This window comes from Bombina bombina, chromosome 4 (assembly GCF_027579735.1).
Source record: "Bombina bombina isolate aBomBom1 chromosome 4, aBomBom1.pri, whole genome shotgun sequence".
NCBI lineage: Eukaryota > Metazoa > Chordata > Amphibia > Anura > Bombinatoridae > Bombina > Bombina bombina.
The window spans coordinates 1,158,862,610-1,158,890,015 of record NC_069502.1 but is presented as its reverse complement, the minus strand read 5'-3'; the positions used below and the strand labels follow the sequence as shown (position 1 = coordinate 1,158,890,015).

At 39.3% G+C, this 27,406-nt stretch overlaps 1 protein-coding gene across 5 annotated transcripts in view; it reads right to left on the bottom strand.

Moving 5' to 3' along the window:
* The window catches only part of EPHX1 (epoxide hydrolase 1), a 336,659-nt gene that overhangs the window by 124,439 nt on the left and 184,814 nt on the right, over positions 1 to 27,406 (bottom strand). For all 5 annotated transcript variants that reach the window (XM_053712614.1, XM_053712612.1, XM_053712615.1 and 2 more), the window contains one exon: positions 23,213 to 23,393. In XM_053712614.1, coding sequence (XP_053568589.1) covers positions 23,213 to 23,393 — 181 coding nt within the window. The remainder of the gene's footprint in view (positions 1 to 23,212; positions 23,394 to 27,406) is intronic.

The following is a 27,406-nucleotide window of genomic DNA, read 5'->3' as shown; positions in this document are numbered from 1 at the left end:
CCGACTGAAACCTGATAAATTTGGCCGCAGCAAGCTGAGGCCACGTCTGAAGCGCACTGAAAATCGCTCTCAGTTCTAAAATGTTTATCGGGAGAAGAGCTTTCTCCCGAGACCATAAGCCCTGTGCTTTCAGGGAGTTCCAGACTGCACCCCAGCCTAGCAGGCTGGCACCTGTCGTTACAATGAGCCACTCTGGCCTGCGGAAGCACATTCCCTGAGACAGGTGGTCCTGAGACAACCACCAGAGAAGAGAATCTCTGGTCTCCTGGTCCAGATGCCGTTGAGGAGATAAGTCTGCATAATCCCCATTCCACTGTTTGAGCATGCATAGTTGCAGTGGTCTGAGGTGTAGACGGGCAAAAGGAACTAATATCCATTGTCGCTACCATGAGTCCGATTACCTCCATACACTGAGCCACTGATGGCAAAGGAATGGAATGAAGAGCTCGGCAAGTGCATAAGAGTTTTAACTTTCTGACCTCCGTCAGAAATATTCTCATTTCTACCGAGTCTATCAGAGTCCCTAGGGAAGAGAGAACTCTTTTTTATGTTCACCTTCCACCCGTGAGATGTCAGAAAAGTCAACACCATGTCTCTGTGAGACTTGGCTAGCTGGAAAGTCGATGCCTGAATTAAGATGTCGTCTACATAAGGCGCCACTGCTATGCCCCGTAGTCGTAGAACCGCCAGAAGGGACCCTAGCACTTTTGTGAAAATTCTGTGAGCCGTGGCCAACCCAAAAGGAAGGGCCACAAACTGGTAATGCCTGTTTAGAAAGGCGAATCTGAGGAATTGATGATGATCTCTGTGAATAGGGATGTGTAGATACGCATCCTTTAAGTCCATGGTAGTCATATATTGACCTTCCTGGATCAGAGGTAGAATAGTCAGAATAGTCTCCATCTTGAATTATGGAACTTTGAGGAATTTGTTTAGAATTTTGAGATCCAAGATTGGTCTGAAGGTTCCCTCTTTCTTGGGAACCACAAACAGATTTGAATAAAACCCTAGCCCCTGTTCCTCCTTCGAGACTGGGCGAATCACCCCCATGGTATGTAGGTCTTCTACACAGCGTAAGAACGCCTCTCTCTTTGTCTGGTTTACAGACAATCGAGAAATGTGAAAGCTTGGAAGGGAGCCCTTGAATTCCAGAATATATCCCTGGGACACAATTTCTAAAGCCCAGGGATCCTGAACATCTCTCACCCAAGCCTGAGCGAAGAAAGAGAGTCTGCCCCCTAGTAGATCCGGTCCCGGATCGGGGGCTACCCCTTCATGCTGTCTTAGAGGCAGCTGCAGGCTTCTTGGCCTGTTTACCCTTGTTCCAAACTTGGTTAGGTCTCCAGACTGACTTGGATTGGGCAAAATTCCCCTCTTGCTTTGTAGCAGAGGAAGCTGAAACGGGACCACTCTTAAAGTTCCGAAAGGAACGAAAATTATTTTGTTTGGCCCTCAATTAACCCCTTAATGGCAAAACCGGATTGAAAAAATTTCAAAAACCGGTAAAAAAAAAAGACTTTCAGCACCTTGCCACAGCTCTGCTGTGGCGCCTACCTGCCCTTCAGAACAATTTGTGGAGAAAAAACCTCCTTTAAAGCCCTCAAACATAGTAGGAACCTCTAGAAAAGCAGTTGGATGACTCTTAAAGAAAAGAAACTGCGCAACTGAGGCATGAAAATAGGCCCTTCCCACCTCACACGATTTTTTTGAGGCCTATTAGAAAAACACCTGAGTGTCTCTTAATTAACTATGTGGGTTAAAAAAACCTAACCCAAGCCACAATGGCCCCTTCAGTCCCTTCAAAAAACGTTATAATTGTATAATTTACTGAATAAAAAAAAAACTTTTTTTTCCTAACAGTGTCACCAGTAACAAATGAGCCCTTCAAGTAAGCTGAAATTCCTATTCCAAGTGTCTGAAAACAGCTTACCCTTTCCCCATGGGAATATTGCCAGCCTTTTCTAGAATAAACACAGTCTGTCTAGAAAAACATAGACTGAACATACCTCATATGCAGCTTAGCATGCAAACCGTTCCCCCAACTGAAGTTTTCCTGCACTCTTCAGCCCTTGTGAGAACAGCAATGGATCTTAGTTACAAAGTGCTAAGATCATAATTCTCCTTGCAGAAATCTCCATCTCTTTTTCTGCCAAAGAGTAAATATTACACACCGGCACCATTTAAAATAACAAAACTTTTGCTTGAGAAATAAAAAACTAACATTTGTGTTACCACACTCGCTCTGCACTTCCTAGCTACTTAGAGTAGGCAAAGAGAATGACTGGGGGGTGGGGGGGGGAGCTATATGGGCAGCTCTGCTGTGGGTGCTCTCTTTGCCACTTCCTGTGGGGGGGGGGGAGAATATCCCACAAGTAAGGATGAATCCATGGACTCGATACATCTTACAAGAGAAATAACATGAGAGTTAAGTGAAATCTCATGAGATCACAGTAAAAGAGTTCATGACCTCAGCACTGTTGATGCTGATTAGCTGCAGTTCACTTCATTATTTTTTTTTACCTGCAGCTGGGCAGTAACTGAAAGATAACTTTTTATAGAATACTTACTCTGGTGAGCTGAGGAAATTGTGAGGTAAAATATCTTCCTTTTTTACATAGAGATGCTCATGTCAGCTTTTTACATTTATAGTGCATCAGTTTCAAGTGATTTAGCATATGAGTATTATGTCCCTTTAACATGGTTTAGAACTGATTCAACTTGGTTACTATTGAAAAGAATGATTTGCTATAATGATTGTTGATGTAAAATGGATAATCCACCTTTTAAAAGCATGTGACACCATAGAAGCTTAGGGAGGGAGGGAGAAAAAGTAAACAAAAGCTCATATAAATTGCCTTATAGGGATATTCCAGCCAAAATTGGAAACCACATGGGTGCATTAAGGTATTGAACAGAATCAATTTTGTAATATACATGCATTAGCAAAAATGCTTCTAATAAAAGCTATAGCTGTTTCAAAAGTGTATTTAAGTATGCACGGTGCACCAGCATTTTAAGCAAAGCACTTGCTCAGAGAGCCTAAGGTGCTTGTACCATCTGGTAATGACTCAATTTGTTAATTGCTGACATGATACAAGCCCCACTGATGTTCTGAGCAGCTGTATTATTTAAAATGTGGGTGTAGTGACAATATCTAGCTATGCTTCACATGCACATGCAGAGAAAAATGTTAACACTAAAACAGTGATAACTTTTACTAGAAGCATTTTTGCCAATACATTTATATTGCCAATATGTTTCTATTCAAATATGTAATAAATCTATGTGCATTTAAATTTTGACTGGAATGTCCCTTTAAAGTATTAACCCAAGCCTCCCTGGGAGAAAGTGAAAAACATTTTTTAGATGTATTTTACAACAAAAGGTTGCAAAATAAATAATGAATGTACATTGCAATAATCAAACATTTTATGCATTGTTAAAATGTCAGGGGGGGGCGGAGTAAGCCCTGCATCTGAGCGGTCACACTCTACATGAGCTCCGGCTATATTTCATAGACTTCTACTTCTCTGACCGCTCAGGGCAGGTAACTACATACTACACGTGAGCAGTTCATGAGGCAGAACACCTAAGTCAGCTAAGAAGATACAGGAGATAGGTGCAGTGCCATATTTAACGTCCTTTATTCACAGAGGACTGCACAGTGAATATACTGCAGACGCCATTTTGTGGCGTGGGCCATGCTGGAATACCCCCTCTGAAAACAACCGATAATATTTGGGACTCTGTAACCCCAGCACGATGGATAGAAACCCTACACACACAGTAATTGCTGATCGGCTGGCAGCCTTTGAGCGGCAGATGGACAGATGTTTTGAAAATCTATTGCTCTCCTTACACCCGGAGAACACCAGTGCTATTATCGCATCAGAGCCATTGGAGACTGGGATGCACATCCAGATCGGTGCGTCAGACCCTCAGGACCCTATTCAGTCAGATTGCGCCACTGCTTCTATTAAGCTAGGGACTGACCAGGGATCTTTGCTAAACAAGACACCACTGCTTATGCCGACGCAATTTACCACGGTGCGGCAGCTGACGCCCGGGCCTCCGGGGGAGAGGCCTCACAGTGATATCCGGTATTCGACACAGTCCAGACGACGACAGCTGCGCAAGCCCTAGTATATACCAGACCCCACTATAGTCATTAGACTCACCGTCTATTGCAAACCCTCCTCTAAAGTGTGGTGGAAGAAGGAAGGCAGGAAGTACGGCACATACTTGAACAGGCTGCAGTGTCTATACGATCCCAACCAACAGCTCCAGAAAGCTTTCCCGGGTTGCGACAGCGATGCCACCAGTCAGCTACTTTCTATACCCGCTGTGTTCATGGCCCTCAGACTTGGGATCGGGTAGATATGACAGCTCCTTCCTCATATACTCCTTCATGGCCAGTTTAACACATACTATGAAGAGGAGACTTACTCTGGAAGACTGTTTGACTATATTCCCCACCGGTTTGGACTGTTGAACTATTATGACACACAGAGCTGAATCTATTCCAATGTTTATTTAAAGAGAGTTGTATTGTGGCACCTAGGTATATTTATAGCTTTATCTTCACTCAGTATTATTATAATGTTACGTTGCTTCCCATACTCATATTCATTATTCCTTATGCTCCCCAATTGAGGGTCACACCACAAAGGATTTTCTTCCTATCATAAATAGTATGTTTACACCAGTACTATACATTATAGATATAAACTATTGCTGTTCATGCTGCCCTTGATGTAAAAGATACACGCTTCTCAGATATGATTTTCACATACTCTCCTCAGAAAAAGGAGTGCAATAGATATAGCACATGTTGGAGCACTGTGAAAACTAAGGCATCACTCACTTTGGTACATATAAGAAGCACCTCTTCCCTCTTCACAGCTACTTCAGCCCTAACCCCTAGATATAACTAATAGCGCCACTATGACTATCAAGTGCACCAAAACTCCTCTATCTATCCACCCCACGAGACAACCTCACATAACTCTCCTACTAATTGGTATCTCCCAAAACCACTACCTCCCTGACACCCCCTTAGCCCTAGATAACACATGCCTCCGACAAGAGCCCATCTCCCCCCTCCAATTCCTTCTCTCTCTTTTTTCCCTTTTCTCACCTTCTCCCCCCCCCTTCCTTTCATCTCTTTTAAGCAGCTTTATTCAGCTGACCACCCCTATCTTGCTATCCCAAATACTTGGCCCAAAAGTGGCCTCTTCAAAAGCCAATTTCCTCTACCATTGCCCATAAGCTCTTTGGTGTTCAAAAGTAACTCCTCCTTTTCATAGAGGAACACACTACAGAAAATAACATAAAATGGAGGTTTATGGTAGATGCCCACACAGATTTACTGTAATCTATTTGTATTATTCAATGTTTTTTCTTTATGTTAATCACTCAGTTATTCTTATTGCATGGCATTTTATTTACATTGTATTCTCTACAACCTCAATAAAAATTATTAAACAAAAAAAAAAAAAGTCAAGTTTAATGGTCCTTTAAGAAATACTTTAGCAACTTACATTGCGCTTATGATATCTCCTTTGTGTATTATGAATAGCAGCTGGCTGTTTTCCGTACAGCCAATATTTGTCACTAAACTGTAGTCTATGGGATTTGCTGGGAGTCCTAGGGTTGCCACCACAGCCATGCTTTCCTGGACACTTATGAGTTACACATGCTGCAGGGTGTGCAGGGAGGAACATGCATTGTGTTTCTGGACAGCACTATTCATGTTCCTCCCTGCACACCCTGCCGCATGTGTAACTTATAAGTGTTCTGTATTTAAGGGACAGGTGGAAACCCAAGCTGGGACTTACCCCCCATCCACCTCCCTTAAAGGGATAGGCTAGTAAAAATAAAACAAAAAAAAACCTTTCCCGATTCATGCAATATTAAGCAACTTTCTAATTTACTCCTAACAATTTTCTTCGTTCTCTTGCTATCGTTATTTTAAAAAGCAAGAATTTAAGTTTAGGAGCCGGCCCATTTTTGGTTCAGCACCTGGGTAGCGCTTGCTGATTGGTGTCTAAATGTAGTTAGCAAGAGCAACAACAGGTGCTGAATCAAAAATGGGCCGGCTCCTAAGCTTACATTCTTGCTTTGTCAAATAAAGATACCAAGAGAAGGAAGAGCATTTGATAACAGGAGTAAAATAGAAAGTTGCTTAATACTGCATGCTCTGAAACGTAAAGGTTTCCTTTTGGACTCTGTGATGCGGCCTGACACTTCAAGGGGTTTGTGATACCCCGGGTGATGCAGATACCTTTAGACACCTCACGGTATATGTATCTGAAATTGTGAGCTTTTCAGTTCCTGTTAGAAAAAGAAGTGCAGAACACCGTTCTATTCCACACAGCCATTGGTTGCACACTCTAGTGACCTACCTATAACTAACTCTAATTGGCCACAGCAGAGAAGGTAACTTAAGTTACAACATGGCTGCTGCCATTGTTTTATAGACACTAAAAGTTTACACTTATTTTGTCAATATTTAAGCATCTAATGAAACTTTTAAAAAATGATTCTACTTGTTATTCTCAGACTAATCTTTTATCTGAATGCATCATTCTATCATTTATTTAGTGTTTCATGTCCATTTTAAGGGTCAATAAAGTTTAAATTAAACTTTCATGAGTCAGACACAGCATGCAGTATACACAATGTATTCATTCATCTAGCGCTCAATAGTGCTCTGCTGCTCCTGAGTCCACCTTTTCTACTCTTCAGAAAAGGACACCAAGAGAACAAATCAAATATGATAATAGATGTAAGGTTGTTCCTGAAGGGTTTTTTTCCCACTCTACTGTCCCTTTAATATGTTGTGTGTATTGTTTTAGGACATTCTAGTCTGCTAGAGGTACATTTTTTACATTAAACCAAATTATCTTAAACTAGAAACAGCTGCCACTGTCACAGCAGCAAAAATGTTACTTTACAGTATTTTTGGAAGGTATTTTAACAATTATAGAAGAATTGGAAGCATGCTGTATATGCTTCATTATAAAAACATGTATTTTTCCAGACAAAAAAAAAAAAGAAAAGAAAGAAAACTGAAGAGGGAGAGAATGAGAGTCCTACTGCATACAGTTCCCTAATACACTGTGGTGGAAAATATTGAAGATTTGGAAGGGTTAAAATGGCCAGACTATTAACCTTGTAAATGCAAGATGGGGGGGGGGGGTACTGTTTTCTGGCTAAAACCTTCCTAGTGTGCGGCGCCAACATCCATTTGGTCTATTTTTACTATAAAACTTGGGGTTTGTGTCCAAAAACAACAGGATGGTTAAAATTGTGACTGAATTCCGCTGGCTCTAAAGTGTGTGGTTGCAGTCTGACTGTATATGGAAACATTTTTATTACACCTTATGTACCAGACAAACTGTAGCCTTTCTAAACAAACATGCAACATAATCCAATAGGGTATTTAAAACTGACATTTGGTTTGAGTGTGGTTTATAGACTCCAGTTTAATTTATAGAATAGAAACCACTTTGCTCAATATTAGAAAAAAACAACGTACAGTCTCTGAATGTTGCAATTATAATCAATAATAAGATTACCAAACACTATTTATGGAGTTCATCTTATAGTGTCATAGTCCCATTAGAAGCGAGACAGCCTTGAAATAATTATAGAAGTCTACAAAGAGGTCTTCTCTTTAAATAAAATTCAAGTAATTTCCCTTGTGAAATATGTAAAGAAAACTAGGGCAGAATTAATTTTAATAATGTAAGTAAAAGATCAGACTGAATCATGTAACTACAATAAGATTTCTCAGGGAAAGCACTGGAGAGCTGCTGCATCTGCAGCAATGTTTACTAAGATGTGCTACATTAAACGGATACATGTTACAAGACTAAGTACAATATAAATTGCTTAAAGGGACAGTAAAGTCAAAATGAAACATGCATGATTCAAATAGAACATGCAATTTTAAACAACTTTCAAATGGCTGTCAAGCTCTGCCCACTGATGACATCGTGACCTGGGCTGCATATGACGTTCAATCACAAAAGACTCACTAGTTGAATTCAACAGAGTGCCTAGGTGCAGCCCAGATTGTGATGTCATCAGTGGGCAGAGTTTGGCAGCCATTTCCAAAGTGGCCAGAAACAATATTCATTTTAAAATAACTTTTTTTACTGTTCCTTCTGCATCATAGATTAAGCTGCAAATAGCCTCCTGCACCCCTATCTATAAGAAAAGGCTTCAAGCTGATTATATGTCTGCTAATGCAAAATTGAAGGGGTTAATAGTACATTCTATTCTACAAACTTTGCACATATTTTTTTACATTTATTTATGCTATTAAAATATGTCTTCACCTGTGGATGTTTTATGGCCTTTTAAAGAATATTCCTAAATGAGCTCAGGGGTGTGCACATATCTTTAGCCATTTAGCAGCAATGTTTATAGCAATGTTATACATTGTTGCAAATGATGACATATTGCTAAATGCACACTCCTAAGCTCCTACCAGCCTTCTAAAGGTTTAATCTTAAACAAAGGATACCAAAAGAACAAAGAAAATTCAATACTACAAACGGGAAAGCTGTTTATAATTGCATGCTCCATTTGAATTGTAAACCCTTAGTTTTGACGTTACTGTCCTTTTAAAGGGCTATGAAACTCAAATAATTTATTTTGTGATTCAGACAGAGCATAACCTTTTAAAAAAAGTTTCCAATTTATTTCTATTATCAAATTTGCTTTATTTCCATGGTATTCTTTGTTGAAGAGATACCTAGGTAGACATCTGGAGCACGACATGGCAGGAAATACTGCTGCCATCTAGTGATCTTGCAAATGGATAACATTCTTGCAAAATTGCTGCCATATAGTTCTCCAGAAATGGGTTTGCTCCTAAGCCAACGTCCCTGCTTTTCAACAAGAGATACAAAGAGAACCAAGAAAAAAATCATAATAGTTAAAAAAAAAATGTAATTAGAAAGTTTTTTAAAATCTCATTCTCTATCTGAATCATAAAAAATAAATACATTGTGTTTCATATCCCTTTAAGGTAGGGGTGAGGGCTGAGTCATAGGGGTTATGTGGGCGTAGTAAGCACACTAAAGGATTAATTGCAGGGGTCACATGGCAGAGCATTTTTACTCCCCAGCACATTTAGCACAATATGAGTGCAACCTAAAAAACTACAGGTACTTCTAGACTCGTGTGCGCCACGTAGAGCCGGCAACTTTAATCAAAGTTTAACAAAGAACAATCTGTCACATTTTCTTTTTAATAGCCGACTGTGAAAGAAACATAAAGCAAAGCTGTAACAAAAGACTAAGAAGCTTGTTTAGTCCAAGTCTAAAAACAGAAGGTCCAGGGGAATTGTCTTCTGCTTGTTCTCACAAAAACTACTGCATAACTAAAGTAAGCAGGACAGGTAAGCAAGAAGATGGAGGAAGAGAACATTCAGAAGCTCCCTTGGCACAACCACTTAGAATTTTCCAATTTCACTTTTAAATCAATTTTCTGAACTGCCTAACTAAAGGAAAGAAAAGGGCTGAACCTGGAAGTCCCAGAGAGAGATGAGAGATACCTCCCATAAAGTTCTCTGGTCAAATGAGATGATCCAAAATGGTCCTCCAGCACTGCAAGATCTCTCACTAGATTCTAGACAGGCAAATCTCACTATAGTTTTCTATAGTTTCCTTTTTGTATGTGAAGGAGAGGCAAGCCCAGTGCAATATAGCACTATATGACATGACAGTTCTGTTACACTTGCACTTAGGGCTTTGTATTTTATATTACGTTACACTTCAGACTGGGTCCGTCAGTATTATTGCATTTAATCTTTGAACTTTCTCTTTTGTATTTTAATGCATTTAGATTTAGATTCAGCAGTGATTTTACAAATTCTGATTTATGTTTTAAAAGTTTCTGTGTTACTTAAACAAATTAAGCAATTTGTATTTGCTTTATTGTAAAATTAAAACTGACAGCTTCAGAAAGTGGGAGAGACATGGAAGTTTCCAGTGTATGTCTTAAGTACTCTCATAATTCTCATGAAATGCTGTAAGGATTTTACACAAGCTAGTCTCGCTAAATTATCTCACCAGCTGTATGTGGGTGAAGTTTTCACAATACAGTTATTTAGCAAAAGCAAGTTTAATTGTAGTTTAAATTTGTATTTGCTGCAAACTGAGCCTTTATATCAGTACCAGGTGTTCTCCTGTTAACAGCCTACTTTTCCACCCTTTTTCTTATAGATTTCAAAAAGTTTAGTCCCTGTGATCACTAATTTCTTTCCAAACTAGAGAATCTTTGATCATTGGGCCCGTAGAAAGTAATGAAGCTCTCTGGGAAACAAATTAAATTTGTAAAAGATGCACATAAATATATAAAAACATAATTTATGTAAGAACTTACCTGATAAATTCATTTCTTTCATATTAGCAAGAGTCCATGAGCTAGTGACGTATGGGATATACATTCCTACCAGGAGGGGCAAAGTTTCCCAAACCTCAAAATGCCTATAAATACACCCCTCACCACACCCACAATTCAGTTTAACGAATAGCCAAGAAGTGGGGTGATAAAAAAAAGTGCGAAAGCATATAAAATAAGGAATTGGAATAATTGTGCTTTATACAAAATCATAACCACCACAAAAAAAGGGCGGGCCTCATGGACTCTTGCTAATATGAAAGAAATGAATTTATCAGGTAAGTTCTTACATAAATTATGTTTTCTTTCATGTAATTAGCAAGAGTCCATGAGCTAGTGACGTATGGGATAATGAATACCCAAGATGTGGATCTTTCCACTCAAGAGTCACTAGAGAGGGAGGGATAAAATAAAGACAGCCAATTCCTGCTGAAAATAATCCACACCCAAAATAAAGTTTAACGAAAAACATAAGCAGAAGATTCAAACTGAAACCGCTGCCTGAAGTACTTTTCTACCAAAAACTGCTTCAGAAGAAGAAAATACATCAAAATGGTAGAATTTAGTAAAAGTATGCAAAGAGGACCAAGTTGCTGCTTTGCAGATCTGGTCAACCGAAGCTTCATTCCTAAACGCCCAGGAAGTAGAAACTGACCTAGTAGAATGAGCTGTAATTCTCTGAGGCGGAGTTTTACCCGACTCAACATAGGCAAGATGAATTAAAGATTTCAACCAAGATGCCAAAGAAATGGCAGAAGCTTTCTGGCCTTTTCTAGAACCGGAAAAGATAACAAATAGACTAGAAGTCTTACGAAAAGATTTCGTAGCTTCAACATAATATTTCAAAGCTCTAACAACATCCAAAGAATGCAACGATTTCTCCTTAGAATTCTTAGGATTAGGACATAATGAAGGAACCACAATTTCTCTACTAATGTTGTTGGAATTCACAACTTTAGGTAAAAATTCAAAAGAAGTTCGCAACACAGCCTTATCCTGATGAAAAATCAGAAAAGGAGACTCACAAGAAAGAGCAGATAATTCAGAAACTCTTCTGGCAGAAGAGATGGCCAAAAGGAACAAAACTTTCCAAGAAAGTAATTTAATGTCCAATGAATGCATAGGTTCAAACGGATGAGCTTGAAGAGCTCCCAGAACCAAATTCAAACTCCAAGGAGGAGAAATTGACTTAATGACAGGTTTTATACGAACCAAAGCTTGTACAAAACAATGAATATCAGGAAGAATAGCAATCTTTCTGTGAAAAAGAACAGAAAGAGCAGAGATTTGTCCTTTCAAAGAACTTGCGGACAAACCCTTATCTAAACCATCCTGAAGGAACTGTAAAATTCTCGGTATTCTAAAAGAATGCCAGGAAAAATGATGAGAAAGACACCAAGAAATATAAGTCTTCCAGATTCTATAATATATCTCTCGAGATACAGATTTACGAGCCTGTAACATAGTATTAATCACAGAGTCAGAGAAACCTCTTTGACCAAGAATCAAGCGTTCAATCTCCATACCTTTAAATTTAAGGATTTCAGATCCTGATGGAAAAAAGGACCTTGTGACAGAAGGTCTGGTCTTAACGGAAGAGTCCACGGTTGGCAAGAGGCCATCCGGACAAGATCCGCATACCAAAACCTGTGAGGCCATGCCGGAGCTACCAGCAGAACAAACGAGCATTCCTTCAGAATCTTGGAGATTACTCTTGGAAGAAGAACTAGAGGCGGAAAGATATAGGCAGGATGATACTTCCAAGGAAGTGATAATGCATCCACTGCCTCCGCCTGAGGATCCCGGGATCTGGACAGATACCTGGGAAGTTTCTTGTTTAGATGGGACGCCATCAGATCTATTTCTGGAAGTTCCCACATTTGAACAATCTGAAGAAATACATCTGGGTGAAGAGACCATTCGCCCGGATGCAACGTTTGGCGACTGAGATAATCCGCTTCCCAATTGTCTATACCTGGGATATGAACCGCAGAGATTAGACAGGAGCTGGATTCCGCCCAAACCAAGATTCGAGATACTTCTTTCATAGCCAGAGGACTGTGAGTCCCTCCTTGATGATTGATGTATGCCACAGTTGTGACATTGTCTGTCTGAAAACAAATGAACGATTCTCTCTTCAGAAGAGGCCAAAACTGAAGAGCTCTGAAAATTGCACGGAGTTCCAAAATATTGATCGGTAATCTCACCTCCTGAGATTCCCAAACTCCTTGTGCCGTCAGAGATCCCCACACAGCTCCCCAACCTGTGAGACTTGCATCTGTTGAAATTACAGTCCAGGTCGGAAGCACAAAAGAAGCCCCCTGAATTAAACGATGGTGATCTGTCCACCATGTTAGAGAGTGTCGAACAATCGGTTTTAAAGATATTAATTGAGATATCTTCGTGTAATCCTTGCACCATTGCTTCAGCATACAGAGCTGAAGAGGTCGCATGTGAAAACGAGCAAAGGGGATCGCGTCCGATGCAGCAGTCATAAGACCTAGAATTTCCATGCATAAGGCTACCGAAGGGAATGATTGTGACTGAAGGTTTCGACAAGCTGTAATCAACTTTAGACGTCTCTTGTCTGTTAAAGACAGAGTCATGGACACTGAATCCATCTGGAAACCCAGAAAGGTTACCCTTGTCTGAGGAATCAAAGAACTTTTTGGTAAATTGATCCTCCAACCATGATCTTGAAGAAACAACATAAGTCGATTCGTATGAGATTCTGCTAAATGTAAAGACTGAGCAAGTACCAAGATATCGTCCAAATAAGGAAATACCACAATACCCTGTTCTCTGATTACAGACAGCAGGGCACCGAGAACCTTTGTAAAAATTCTTGGAGCTGTAGCTAGGCCAAACGGCAGAGCCACAAACTGGTAATGCTTGTCCAGAAACGAGAATCTCAGGAACTGATAATGATCTGGATGAATCGGAATATGCAGATATGCATCCTGTAAATCTATTGTGGACATATAATTCCCTTGCTGAACAAAAGGTAAGATAGTCCTTACAGTTACCATCTTGAACGTTGGTATCCTTACATAACGATTCAATATTTTTAGATCCAGAACTGGTCTGAAAGAATTCTCCTTCTTTGGTACAATGAAGAGATTTGAATAAAACCCCATCCCCTGTTCCGGAACTGGAACTGGCATAATTACTCCAGTCAACTCTAGATCTGAAACACATTTCAGAAATGCTTGAGCTTTACTGGATTTACTGGGACACGGGAAAGAAAAAATCTCTTTGCAGGAGGTCTCAACTTGAAACAAATTCTGTACCCTTCTGAAACAATGCTCTGAATCCAAAGATTGTGAACAGAATTGACCCAAATTTCCTTGAAAAAACGTAACCTGCCCCCCTACCAGCTGAGCTGGAATGAGGGCCGCACCTTCATGTGGACTTAGAAGCAGGCTTTGCCTTTCTAGCTGGCTTGGATTTATTCCAGACTGGAGATGGTCTCCAAACTGAAACTGCTCCTGAGGATGAAGGATCAGGCTTTTGTTCTTTGTTGAAACGAAAGGAACGAAAACGATTATTAGCCCTGTTTTTACCTTTAGATTTTTTATCCTGTGGTAAAAAAGTTCCTTTCCCACCAGTAACAGTTGAAATAATGGAATCCAACTGAGAACCAAATAATTTGTTACCCTGGAAAGAAATGGAAAGTAAAGTTGATTTAGAAGCCATATCAGCATTTCAAGTTTTAAGCCATAAAGCTCTTCTAGCTAAAATAGCTAGAGACATAAACCTGACATCAACTCTGATAATATCAAAAATGGCATCACAGATAAAATTATTAGCATGTTGAAGAAGAATAATAATATCATGAGAATCACGATGTGTTACTTGTTGCGCTAAAGTTTCCAACCAAAAAGTTGAAGCTGCAGCAACATCAGCCAAAGATATAGCAGGTCTAAGAAGATTACCTGAACACAGATAAGCTTTTCTTAGAAAGGACTCAATTTTCCTATCTAGAGGATCCTTAAACGAAGTACCATCTGACGTAGGAATAGTAGTACGTTTAGCAAGGGTAGAAATAGCCCCATCAACTTTAGGGATCTTGTCCCAAAATTCTAATCTGTCAGACGGCACAGGATATAATTGCTTAAAACGTTTAGAAGGAGTAAATGAATTACCCAAATTATCCCATTCTTTGGAAATTACTGCAGAAATAGCATCAGGGACAGGAAAAACTTCTGGAAAAACTACAGGAGTTTTAAAAACCTTATTTAAACGTTTAGATTTAGTATCAAGAGGACCAGAATCCTCTATTTCTAAAGCAATTAGGACTTCTTTAAGTAAAGAACGAATAAATTCCATTTTAAATAAATATGAAGATTTATCAGCATCAACCTCTGAGACAGAATCCTCTGAACCAGAGGAATCATTAGAATCAGAATGATGATGTTCAGTTAAAAATTCATCTGTAGGGAGAGAAGTTTTAAAAGATTTTTTACGTTTACTAGAAGGAGAAATAACAGACATAGCCTTCTTTATGGATTCAGAAACAAAATCTCTTATATTATCAGGAACATTCTGCACCTTAGATGTTGAAGGAACTGCTAAAGGAAATATTATCTGCTTTAACAAGTTTGTCATGACAATCAATACAAACAACAGCTGGAGGAATAGCTAATAAAAGTTTACAGCAGATACACTTAGCTTTGGTAGATTCAGCACTTGACAGCGATTTTCCTGTAGTATCTTCTGACTCAGATGCAACGTGAGACATCTTGCAATATGTAAGAGAAAAAACAACATATATATAAAGCAAAATTGATCAAATTCCTTAAATGACAGTTTCAGGAATGGGAAAAAATGCCAAAGAACAAGCTTCTAGCAACCAGAAGCAATAAAAAATGAGACTTAAATAATGTGGAGACAAAAGTGACGCCCATATTTTTTCGCGCCAAATAAGACGCCCACATTATTTGGCGCCTAAATGCTTTTTGGCGCCAAAAATGACGCCACATCCGGAACGCCGACATTTTTGGCGCAAAATAACGTCAAAAAATGACGCAACTTCCGGCGACACGTATGACGCCGGAAACGGAAATAGAATTTTTGCGCCAAAAAAGTCTGCGCCAAAAATGACGCAATAAAATGAAGCATTTTCAGCCCCCGCGAGCCTAACAGCCCACAGGGAAAAAGTCAAATTTTAAGGTAAGAAAAAATGTTAAATTAAAATGCATTATCCCAAATATGAAACTGACTGTCTGAAAATAAGGAAAGTTGAACATTCTGAGTCAAGGCAAATAAATGTTTGAATACATATATTTAGAACTTTATAAACAAAGTGCCCAACCATAGCTAGGAGTGTCACAGAAAATAAGACTTACTTACCCCAGGACACTCATCTACATATAGTAGATAGCCAAACCAGTACTGAAACGAGAATCAGTAGAGGTAATGGTATATATAAGAGTATATCGTCGATCTGAAAAGGGAGGTAAGAGATGAATCTCTACAACCGATAACAGAGAACCTATGAAATAGACCCCGTAGAAGGAGATCACTGCATTCAAATAGGCAATACTCTCCTCACATCCCTCTGACATTCACTGCACGCTGAGAGGAAAACCGGGCTTCAACTTGCTGCGGAGCGCATATCAACGTAGAATCTAGCACAAACTTACTTCACCACCTCCATCGGAGGCAAAGTTTGTAAAACTGAATTGTGGGTGTGGTGAGGGGTGTATTTATAGGCATTTTGAGGTTTGGGAAACTTTGCCCCTCCTGGTAGGAATGTATATCTATATAGGCATATGGAGAGAAATATACATTAAAGTTGAATTTGAGTCCCCAACTTTATTATATAACGTATCATACAGGGAAGCGAAGTGTATCAACCCTGTGTAACGAGAATCAATCTCAAAGCTAATTAAATGGGCAGGGGGGTGCTCTATATCCTAGCATAAACATAGACAAATGTGAAGAAAAAATGGATATATCAGAGCACACAATCGCCACAAATATAAGTGATGTGTAAGTGAGTTGGCTGTGAGCGAGCCAAGAAAAATAAAATATAACTTTTAATATTACATATAAAATAAAATAAAGTTGGTGAAGAACATTCACACATGTACAGTGCAGGGTTAAAAACACTTAAAAATTGTGAACTGAATGCTGAGATGCCCAGGTAATAACCATTAATGTGGGTTTGAGAGAGAGAATCTGGCAGGGAGGCACCACAAAATGCTCACGGATTGCACAAAAAACTAAGCTATAAAAGAGGATTGACCTCACACAACAGTATATCTATCTAGTGCAATGCTGGAGCAGTGCCTAAGCCTGTCAGAGTCCCAAACAATAGTGTATCAGGTAGTGTAGTAGTTAACAATACTCGAATATCAAATGTAAGATATAGGACTAATAATAAGAAGAGCCCAAAACAAATACCGGACTATTATACACTTTGATTACATATAAGTTGCATTCCTTTTAAGGTACCAATTACCACGTAACCCACATAAGGCAAATAGTTTAAGCATTCATAGAGAGTGCCTGATGCGCATTTCGCCACGCTCGTGGCTTTGTCAAAGGCTAACCCGACTCGCGCCGAACTCACTGTTAAAGTAGTGCTGTTAGCCAATAGGGGGTGAGTAATCGTACACACCCCTATGATAATAGCCAATCGTTAGTAACCCATCCGATTGGGTAGTCTAATGTCACATGACTTCTTGGGTAATGACGTACACTTGGAGGCGTATAATGTTAACGCTTATGTAAACACTTATTATAAGACAGGACTTGTGTATCGGTAGCTTGCTAACATTGCTCTAGGCTCACATCAGCTATATTGTATATCAGCTGCTTAACACGGGACATAACCTCCTCAAAAGTAAACATCTTGTGTATAACGAAGCATCTAAATAAGTTTGTGATAGTTGTCACTATCGCCAATGTAATATGTGGTTAGTGAATACTATATAGTGACCATAATCATTATGTTACATATTAATTGTAATGTTGGTCAAGCCACAAGATAAAGAGTATCAGATAATGATAAATAGATATCTGTTTCGCTTAAGAGATGAGATGAGAGGAAAACCGGGCTTCAACTTGCTGCGGAGCGCATATCAACGTAGAATCTAGCACAAACTTACTTCACCACCTCCATCGGAGGCAAAGTTTGTAAAACTGAATTGTGGGTGTGGTGAGGGGTGTATTTATAGGCATTTTGAGGTTTGGGAAACTTTGCCCCTCCTGGTAGGAATGTATATCTATATAGGCATATGGAGAGAAATATACATTAAAGTTGAATTTGAGTCCCCAACTTAATTATATAACGTATCATACAGGGAAGCGAAGTGTATCAACCCTGTGTAACGAGAATCAATCTCAAAGCTAATTAAATGGGCAGGGGGGTGCTCTATATCCTAGCATAAACATAGACAAATGTGAAGAAAAAATGGATATATCAGAGCACACAATCGCCACAAATATAAGTGATGTGTAAGTGAGTTGGCTGTGAGCGAGCCAAGAAAAATAAAATATAACTTTTAATATTACATATAAAATAAAATAAAGTTGGTGAAGAACATTCACACATGTACAGTGCAGGGTTAAAAACACTTAAAAATTGTGAACTGAATGCTGAGATGCCCAGGTAATAACCATTAATGTGGGTTTGAGAGAGAGAATCTGGCAGGGAGGCACCACAAAATGCTCACGGATTGCACAAAAAACTAAGCTATAAAAGAGGATTGACCTCACACAACAGTATATCTATCTAGTGCAATGCTGGAGCAGTGCCTAAGCCTGTCAGAGTCCCAAACAATAGTGTATCAGGTAGTGTAGTAGTTAACAATACTCGAATATCAAATGTAAGATATAGGACTAATAATAAGAAGAGCCCAAAACAAATACCGGACTATTATACACTTTGATTACATATAAGTTGCATTCCTTTTAAGGTACCAATTACCACGTAACCCACATAAGGCAAATAGTTTAAGCATTCATAGAGAGTGCCTGATGCGCATTTCGCCACGCTCGTGGCTTTGTCAAAGGCTAACCCGACTCGCGCCGAACTCACTGTTAAAGTAGTGCTGTTAGCCAATAGGGGGTGAGTAATCGTACACACCCCTATGATAATAGCCAATCGTTAGTAACCCATCCGATTGGGTAGTCTAATGTCACATGACTTCTTGGGTAATGACGTACACTTGGAGGCGTATAATGTTAACGCTTATGTAAACACTTATTATAAGACAGGACTTGTGTATCGGTAGCTTGCTAACATTGCTCTAGGCTTACATCAGCTATATTGTATATCAGCTGCTTAACACGGGACATAACCTCCTCAAAAGTAAACATCTTGTGTATAACGAAGCATCTAAATAAGTTTGTGATAGTTGTCACTATCGCCAATGTAATATGTGGTTAGTGAATACTATATAGTGACCATAATCATTATGTTACATATTAATTGTAATGTTGGTCAAGCCACAAGATAAAGAGTATCAGATAATGATAAATAGATATCTGTTTCGCTTAAGAGATGAGATCATCAGAGCTCCGGTACTATCCATTATCATATATATTCTGTCCGATTGTGTTTCGTTAAAAGAAAAGTCACGAAAGAGCTGACATGTTGTAAACCTTATTTAAATTGTTGAGCAGACCGATAGTACACTTAAAGCATGATGATGATATTTTAATATTTATGTGTTATAACTTTTGATAACAGTAGGATATTATTATAATATCATTAGGTTTTAGATTTTCAATACATTATAATAGCAATTAGTATTTAGCTATGTTGATAACAGAAGATAATGTTATCAAAGTATCATGACTTTTTCATAATTATACACGGATTAATGTAGGGATATCAATAAATGACCGTGTATTAATCCCATAAATGTATAGTCTTACTGACATCTTATGTTGGATTGACAAAGAAATTAATTAATATCGAGAGGAGAAGTTAATTAGCAAGAAGGAGAGGTATAAAAATAGGCTTTGTTCTTTTGCCATCTTTGATAGATGTAACATATATAACATATATCGCCATATATCTCTATTATGTCTATAGAGCTGTGGTACCACATTTGTTTGTACGGAATAAAATAATTATATGTGTAAATTATTGATTCCATAATCAAAGAAAACATAATGATTTACTGAGTATATATAGAAGATTTGTAGTGTAGCTCAGTTTTATCATTCCGTATATTACACTTATTTAGTTAGATGTTAGGTGGGGGGCATTGATATATGTTTACTAAACATATGTTAGGTTATCAATTTACTGTAAATGTGTTATGGAATCAATAATTTACACATATAATTATTTTATTCCGTACAAACAAATGTGGTACCACAGCTCTATAGACATAATAGAGATATATGGCGATATATGTTATATATGTTACATCTATCAAAGATGGCAAAAGAACAAAGCCTATTTTTATACCTCTCCTTCTTGCTAATTAACTTCTCCTCTCGATATTAATTAATTTCTTTGTCAATCCAACATAAGATGTCAGTAAGACTATACATTTATGGGATTAATACACGGTCATTTATTGATATCCCTACATTAATCCGTGTATAATTATGAAAAAGTCATGATACTTTGATAACATTATCTTCTGTTATCAACATAGCTAAATACTAATTGCTATTATAATGTATTGAAAATCTAAAACCTAATGATATTATAATAATATCCTACTGTTATCAAAAGTTATAACACATAAATATTAAAATATCATCATCATGCTTTAAGTGTACTATCGGTCTGCTCAACAATTTAAATAAGGTTTACAACATGTCAGCTCTTTCGTGACTTTTCTTTTAACGAAACACAATCGGACAGAATATATATGATAATGGATAGTACCGGAGCTCTGATGATCTCATCTCTTAAGCGAAACAGATATCTATTTATCATTATCTGATACTCTTTATCTTGTGGCTTGACCAACATTACAATTAATATGTAACATAATGATTATGGTCACTATATAGTATTCACTAACCACATATTACATTGGCGATAGTGACAACTATCACAAACTTATTTAGATGCTTCGTTATACACAAGATGTTTACTTTTGAGGAGGTTATGTCCCGTGTTAAGCAGCTGATATACAATATAGCTGATGTGAGCCTAGAGCAATGTTAGCAAGCTACCGATACACAAGTCCTGTCTTATAATAAGTGTTTACATAAGCGTTAACATTATACGCCTCCAAGTGTACGTCATTACCCAAGAAGTCATGTGACATTAGACTACCCAATCGGATGGGTTACTAACGATTGGCTATTATCATAGGGGTGTGTACGATTACTCACCCCCTATTGGCTAACAGCACTACTTTAACAGTGAGTTCGGCGCGAGTCGGGTTAGCCTTTGACAAAGCCACGAGCGTGGCGAAATGCGCATCAGGCACTCTCTATGAATGCTTAAACTATTTGCCTTATGTGGGTTACGTGGTAATTGGTACCTTAAAAGGAATGCAACTTATATGTAATCAAAGTGTATAATAGTCCGGTATTTGTTTTGGGCTCTTCTTATTATTAGTCCTATATCTTACATTTGATATTCGAGTATTGTTAACTACTACACTACCTGATACACTATTGTTTGGGACTCTGACAGGCTTAGGCACTGCTCCAGCATTGCACTAGATAGATATACTGTTGTGTGAGGTCAATCCTCTTTTATAGCTTAGTTTTTTGTGCAATCCGTGAGCATTTTGTGGTGCCTCCCTGCCAGATTCTCTCTCTCAAACCCACATTAATGGTTATTACCTGGGCATCTCAGCATTCAGTTCACAATTTTTAAGTGTTTTTAACCCTGCACTGTACATGTGTGAATGTTCTTCACCAACTTTATTTTATTTTATATGTAATATTAAAAGTTATATTTTATTTTTCTTGGCTCGCTCACAGCCAACTCACTTACACATCACTTATATTTGTGGCGATTGTGTGCTCTGATATATCCATTTTTTCTTCACATTTGTCTAGGAATGTATATCCCATACGTCACTAGCTCATGGACTCTTGCTAATTACATGAAAGAAAGTATGCCCCTAATTTGATAAAGTTACACAGAAACTGTCAAGGTATAATCAGAATTTATAAAATCCCAATCCTAAATACACTGCTGTAAACAGAATATATATGCATTAAAATAAAAAGTGCAAAGTCTAAAGTAATATAAAATTTAAAGCACAAAGTGTAAATGCAGCATAACATGTCATGCAGAGCTATATTGCACTGGGCTTGTCTCTCCTTCACTTACAGGAATACATGGAACACCCCTTGAAGAGGTATAGCAAAATCTGATTTTTAAGAATCTCACAAGTGTTCTTGCAGTGATGGAGAATCATTTTATATCTGAGCAGAGAGCTTTATATATTCAAGCTCCAAGTGAGAAGGCCAGATGCATAAGTAAGTATATTAGGAGCCAAACAGTAGTATTTGTATATAGATATATGTAGAATAACCAAAAAAAGTTAGGAGCCAGGAGTAAAATTCTAGGAGCCAGTGGCCCTGGTATAATGAGACATGTAAAAGATCAAAAGGATTAAACAAATATAACAATGAGGTTTTAAATTCTGAATATTGTTTCACTTTTCATATGATTTAGTTTTATTTAAAGTGAAGGTCAATTTTGACGAATTTGGCTTCATCCAATCACTGCGTTCCCCCAGAGGGGAATTCCGTGATTGGAGGAAGCCAAATTCGTCATTTCTGACGTAAGCAGAGGCTTCCGACGGCCGGGGGAAATCGATGGAGCAGCTTTCAGGACTAAAAGGTAAGTTTTTGAAGAAAACGCTTGAAAATGTCAATTTTGATGAATTAAAGTGCCCTTGTTTTTAATAGGATTATTAAAAACCGGGCACTAATTTGTCAAAATTGACCTTCACTTTAAAGTTTAAAATATTAAAAAAAAAATCCACAATATATTACTACTTTCATTTTTTTTATCCTTGAACTGCAACTTGTAATACTAAAACCTTTGGAAAAAAAAGCTATCCTTGAAATATGCCTAGATCTAAAGTTGTACTACTGCATCTCTCAAGATGTGAATGTGCTGTGATCTACTGGATCTGAAATACAAACAGCTTTCCAATATTTTTTATCGTACATTTCAAAGAATAGACGCTAAACAATATAATATTTCCCTAACTTGAAACAAATACACAAGAAACGATCAGCTCATAATTATCTAGACTCTCTCAAAAGGATTTCATAAGCACTAAAAGGGGAAACAAGAAGGCTGGATTCTTAAAGGGATATAAAACCCATTTTTTTTTTTCTTTCATGGTTCAGATAGAGCATGCAATTTTAAGCAACTTTCTTTTTTACTCCTATTATCAATTTTTCTTCCTTCTCTTGGTATCTTTATTTGAAAAAGCATAAATGTAAGCTTAGCAGCTAGCCCATTTTTGGTTCAGACCCTGGGTAGTGCTTGCTGATTGGTGGCTACATCTTACCAACCAATCAGCAAGTGCTACCCAGGTGATTTACCAAAAATGGCCCAGCTCCTAAACTTACATTCCTGTTTTTTAAATAAAGATACCAAGAGAAGGAAGAAAAGTTGATAATAGGAGTAAATTAGACATTTGCTTAAAATTGCATGCTCTATCAGAATCATGAAAGAAAAAATTTGGGTTTCATATTCCTTTAATTTTAGGAATCCATGAAATTTAAAGTTCGTTTAGATAAATGGTCACGAAAAAAAAATAAAAAAATACAAAAAAAAGAAATTATAAATTATAAAAAAAATACAGCATTTTCTTGCAATAAATTGGTTTCAGCATACCTTCAATTTTAGTTTTAAAATGTGGGTACTTGTTAAGAATGTCCAGCTGTTTATTCCAGCTGAAAGTGTTCCTCCAATAAGAGATCACTTTCACGAGGTAGGTTGAGTTGAACCCATAATTAAAACGGCTCCCCTCCAGAGGTTGTGTCAATCGGAAACGATCAATACGGTCAAATAAGTCCTATGACACAGAAAAAGAAAGATGGTGAGGGAAAAAGAAAAAAATGGGGTTTTGTGTCCCTTCAAATATCATATAGAAAACGTTATTGTGTAAAGGAAGTGGATAACAGTTAGTGTAGACATATGGCAGAGCTTTGGAGCCAGTTATTAAATATAAGTTCTAGAATATCTATCTATTGTTACAGGGTTGAGGTCCCTTACTAATGTCTTCATCATGCACGCAGAACCCTTTGCAGAGGACTACATTTTGTTCTGTCTTCCATGTTTCATTTCACTCCTTAGAATGTGCCCTGTAGTCATATAAACCTTAAAGGGACATGAAACCAAAAAACTTTATTACATGATTTAGACAGAACATACAATTTTAAACAACTTTCCAATTGAATTCTATTATTTAATTTTCTTCCTTCTCTTGTTAGCCTTTGCTGAAAGGTTTATCTAGGAAAGCTCAGGAGCAGCAACAAACCTAGGTTCTAGCTGCTGATTGTTGGCTGCATATATAAACCGATTTTCATTGGATCACCCTTGTGTTTTGTTACAAACCAGTAGTGCATTGCTGCTCCCTCAACAAATGATACCAAGAGAATGAAGCAAATTTGATAATAGAAGTAAACTGGAAAGTTGATTAAAATTGTATGTTCTACCTAAATCATGAAAGAAAATTTTTGGGTTTCATGTCCCTTTAAAGTGATATGAAACCCAAACATTTTATTTTGCGATTTAGACAGAGCATAACTTTTTTAAAAAGTTTCCAATTTACTTCTATTATCAAATTTGCTTTGTTCCCATGAAATTCTTTGTTGAAGTGACACCTAGGTAGATGTCTGGTGCAGTAATGGCAGGAAATAATGCTGCCATCTAGTGTTCTTGCAAAAGGTTAACATTCTTGAAAAAAACAAATAATGCTTACCTGATAATTTCATTCTCTTCCGTGGGAAAGAGTCCACAGCTGCATTCATTACTTGTGGGAAATAAGAACCTGGCCACAAGAAGGAGGCAAAGACACACCAGCCAAAGGCTCAAATACTCCTCTCCCACTTCCCCTGTCCCCCAGTCATTCTGCCCAAGGAACAAGGACCAGTGGAAGAAATATCAAGGTGAAAGGGTGCCAGAAGACTATACACGAAAAACGCATCAAAAAACGGGCGGGGGGCTGTGGACTCTTTCCCACAGAAAAGTAAGCGGGTAAGCATAATTTATGTTTTTCTTCCTAATGGGAAAGAGGCCACAGCCGCATTCATTACTTGTGGGAAAATTATACCCAAGCCAAAGAGGACACTGAATGCCAAAAACGGTAGGGTAAGAGCGGCCCAATCTGAAGGCACCAGGACTGAACCACATCCCATAAATAAAGTCCAGCTTCATCCAAAAGCAGGCGAGCAAAAACATGAAGAAAAAAAAAGGGCCCCAATGACACAAACGACAGTCCCAAGCCTGGGTAAAAACCACATGCAACACCACTGAACCAACAGGACTCGAAGCGCACTATCGCCCAAAGGCAGATCACATACACATGCCCCCATAAAGGGAACCCTGACCAACAACTCCCCAAAGGAAGAAGCAAGGTAGAGGGATAACCAACCAGAACCCTGTCTTCCAAAAGACAGATCAAACTAGCTCGGGAGACTCCAGAAAGTCTCACTAGATGCCAGAAAAAAGGGCATCATCAGCCAAATGCGACCAAGTCAGAGACCGAAAGAGAACAAAAAGTATCTTGAGAAACAGAAAACTGCACAGACGAATGAGTAGCATGCCATAGTGCAGCCACAGATAAAGGGAACCAAGGAGTTTGCCTCAAACCGAAAAAGAGACCTAGGCGCCTCCCTACGAGAACCCCGCAGCTCGGGAGAAAAGGAACCAGCAAAAACCAATTTCCTAGACAAAACACCCCTCCATATAGGGAAAATTCAGAGAATCCCCCCCCCCCCGAGAGCTCAGAGAGTACCTCAACAGGGACCCACTGTATTCGAAAGAAACAGAGGCAGCTGAATAGTCAAAAGATGACCAGAACCACAGCTTAGGATCCTGAGATAACCAGGGACGTCCTCAACTACCGCAGAACCGCTGCAACGAGGACCGCCCACACACGGAAGACCAACCTGTCAATGACAGTGAAAAGTCCAGGGACAGATTCCCCTCCCCCCCCCTTGAACGAGAGGGAGGAAACACCACCAGCCACCTCAAAAGAGTATGACCAGAAACATGGGCAGAACCAGAGGAACATCGAACCCAGAAGCCCATTCCCAAGGGCATCTCCATCCCTGAACCAGGGACAAATAGGAACACACCCCCAGAGAGACAAAAGTCCCCCAAGGGAAGACGGAGGACAAGGGAAACCTTACCCCCCCCAGATACAAAACTCGACACAGGAGTTAAAACGAACCCCAAATGAGCCAGCCCCCAAAGGAGCAGAGACTACCCAAGGTAGCAATCTCGGGGCCCCACAACAGATACCGTTGTGGAAGATATGGGGACAAAGTGACCCTTACCAAGGCACTATGCAAGGTCAGAGCACCAGAACAACGAACCCCAAAGGAAGTCCAGAACCCATTCCCTCACAGAAAACAAAGGCCCCGAGCAACCATAAGAAGAGGACCAGGCCTTACCAAGGCACTATGCAAGGTCAGAGCACCAGAACAACGAACCCCAAAGGAAGTCCAGAACCCATTCCCTCACAGAAAACAAAGGCCCCGAGCAACCATAAGAAGAGGACCAGGCTCTCTAAAGAGAGAAAAAAAGAACCCCTTCCAGACGCAACCCGAATACCAGGACAAGCATAGACAGAGCTATACCAACACCACTCAGAACCCCAGCCCTATCCCAGATCCACAAATAGACCTGAAGAAGAAGGCCTATACCAAAATTCCGGTCAGACACTCCTCACCATAGGAAGAAACCCGAAAAAAACGGGAACTCTAGCAAAACCCTAAGAAAAGGACTGCGAAAAAATGCAGAACCGATCTCAAGGCGATAAAACCCATGACACAGAGCTAAACTCTGCAACATTCAGAAACTAGGGCCCACGTCGTCGCCCGACCCTAAGAGGGTGGATAAAATTCTGGAAAAACCAGAACCAAAACAAGGTGACCCCAATAAAACCAGGTTCCAGCTAGAAGAGACTTCATGCAGCGAAGAAGGCGAACCAGGTCCCTGCGTGGCAAGTGACAGGCTAGTCACCCCACAGCACCGCTGCCGGATCACAAAGAATGCAGGCATGATCCCGTTATTGTAATGCTCGTGGGATACTCCTCTATCAGACCAAACTCGGCCAGTAGTCTAGTTATCCCGGCGTCGAGCCGGAAAGATAGGGAATATCCCAGAGCAGAGAATATTAGACAAATTAGGAGAGCAGTACTCACCACAGGCAAGGCAGGCAGGATTTGGAAACAATAAATCAGTCCGGTAATTCTGGGGTTAACCAGGTAGCGTAGTGAGACAAGCAGGGTTCAACAACAATATATCAGTCAGTAATGCAGGGGTTAACCAGGTAGTGAAGTGAGACAGGCAGGGATCAGCAACAATAAATCTGTCCATCAATGCAGGGGTTAACCAGGTAGTGAAGTGAGACAGGCAGGGATCAGCAACAATAAATCTGTCCAGCAAACGATCTATCACACCCAGGAGTACACAAAGTAGCACCTATACTTGGGCAGTGATAGATTGTTTGTTGCCAGTTTAAATAAGGAGAGGATTGGCGCCACAGGTCCGGTCGGCATCAAGAGCGTGCGGCGATGGCGTCAGCGCCGCATGCATCCAGAGCAGACACAGCCCTAGGCAAAAAAGCAGGAAGGAGACGCCGCGCCCATAGCAACGGCTAGAGCGGTGCGGCGTGACATAGCCCCCTCCACAAGGGTTCCCTCCGGGAACCGGAGTCGGCTTCAAAGGATGTGCAGCATGGAACTTGGAGACCAGAGATGGAGCATGCACATCACGGGCAGGAACCCAAGAACGATCCGCCAGGGAGTAACCCTTCCAATGTACCAGGTATTGCAATTGTCTGCGCCTGTATCTGGA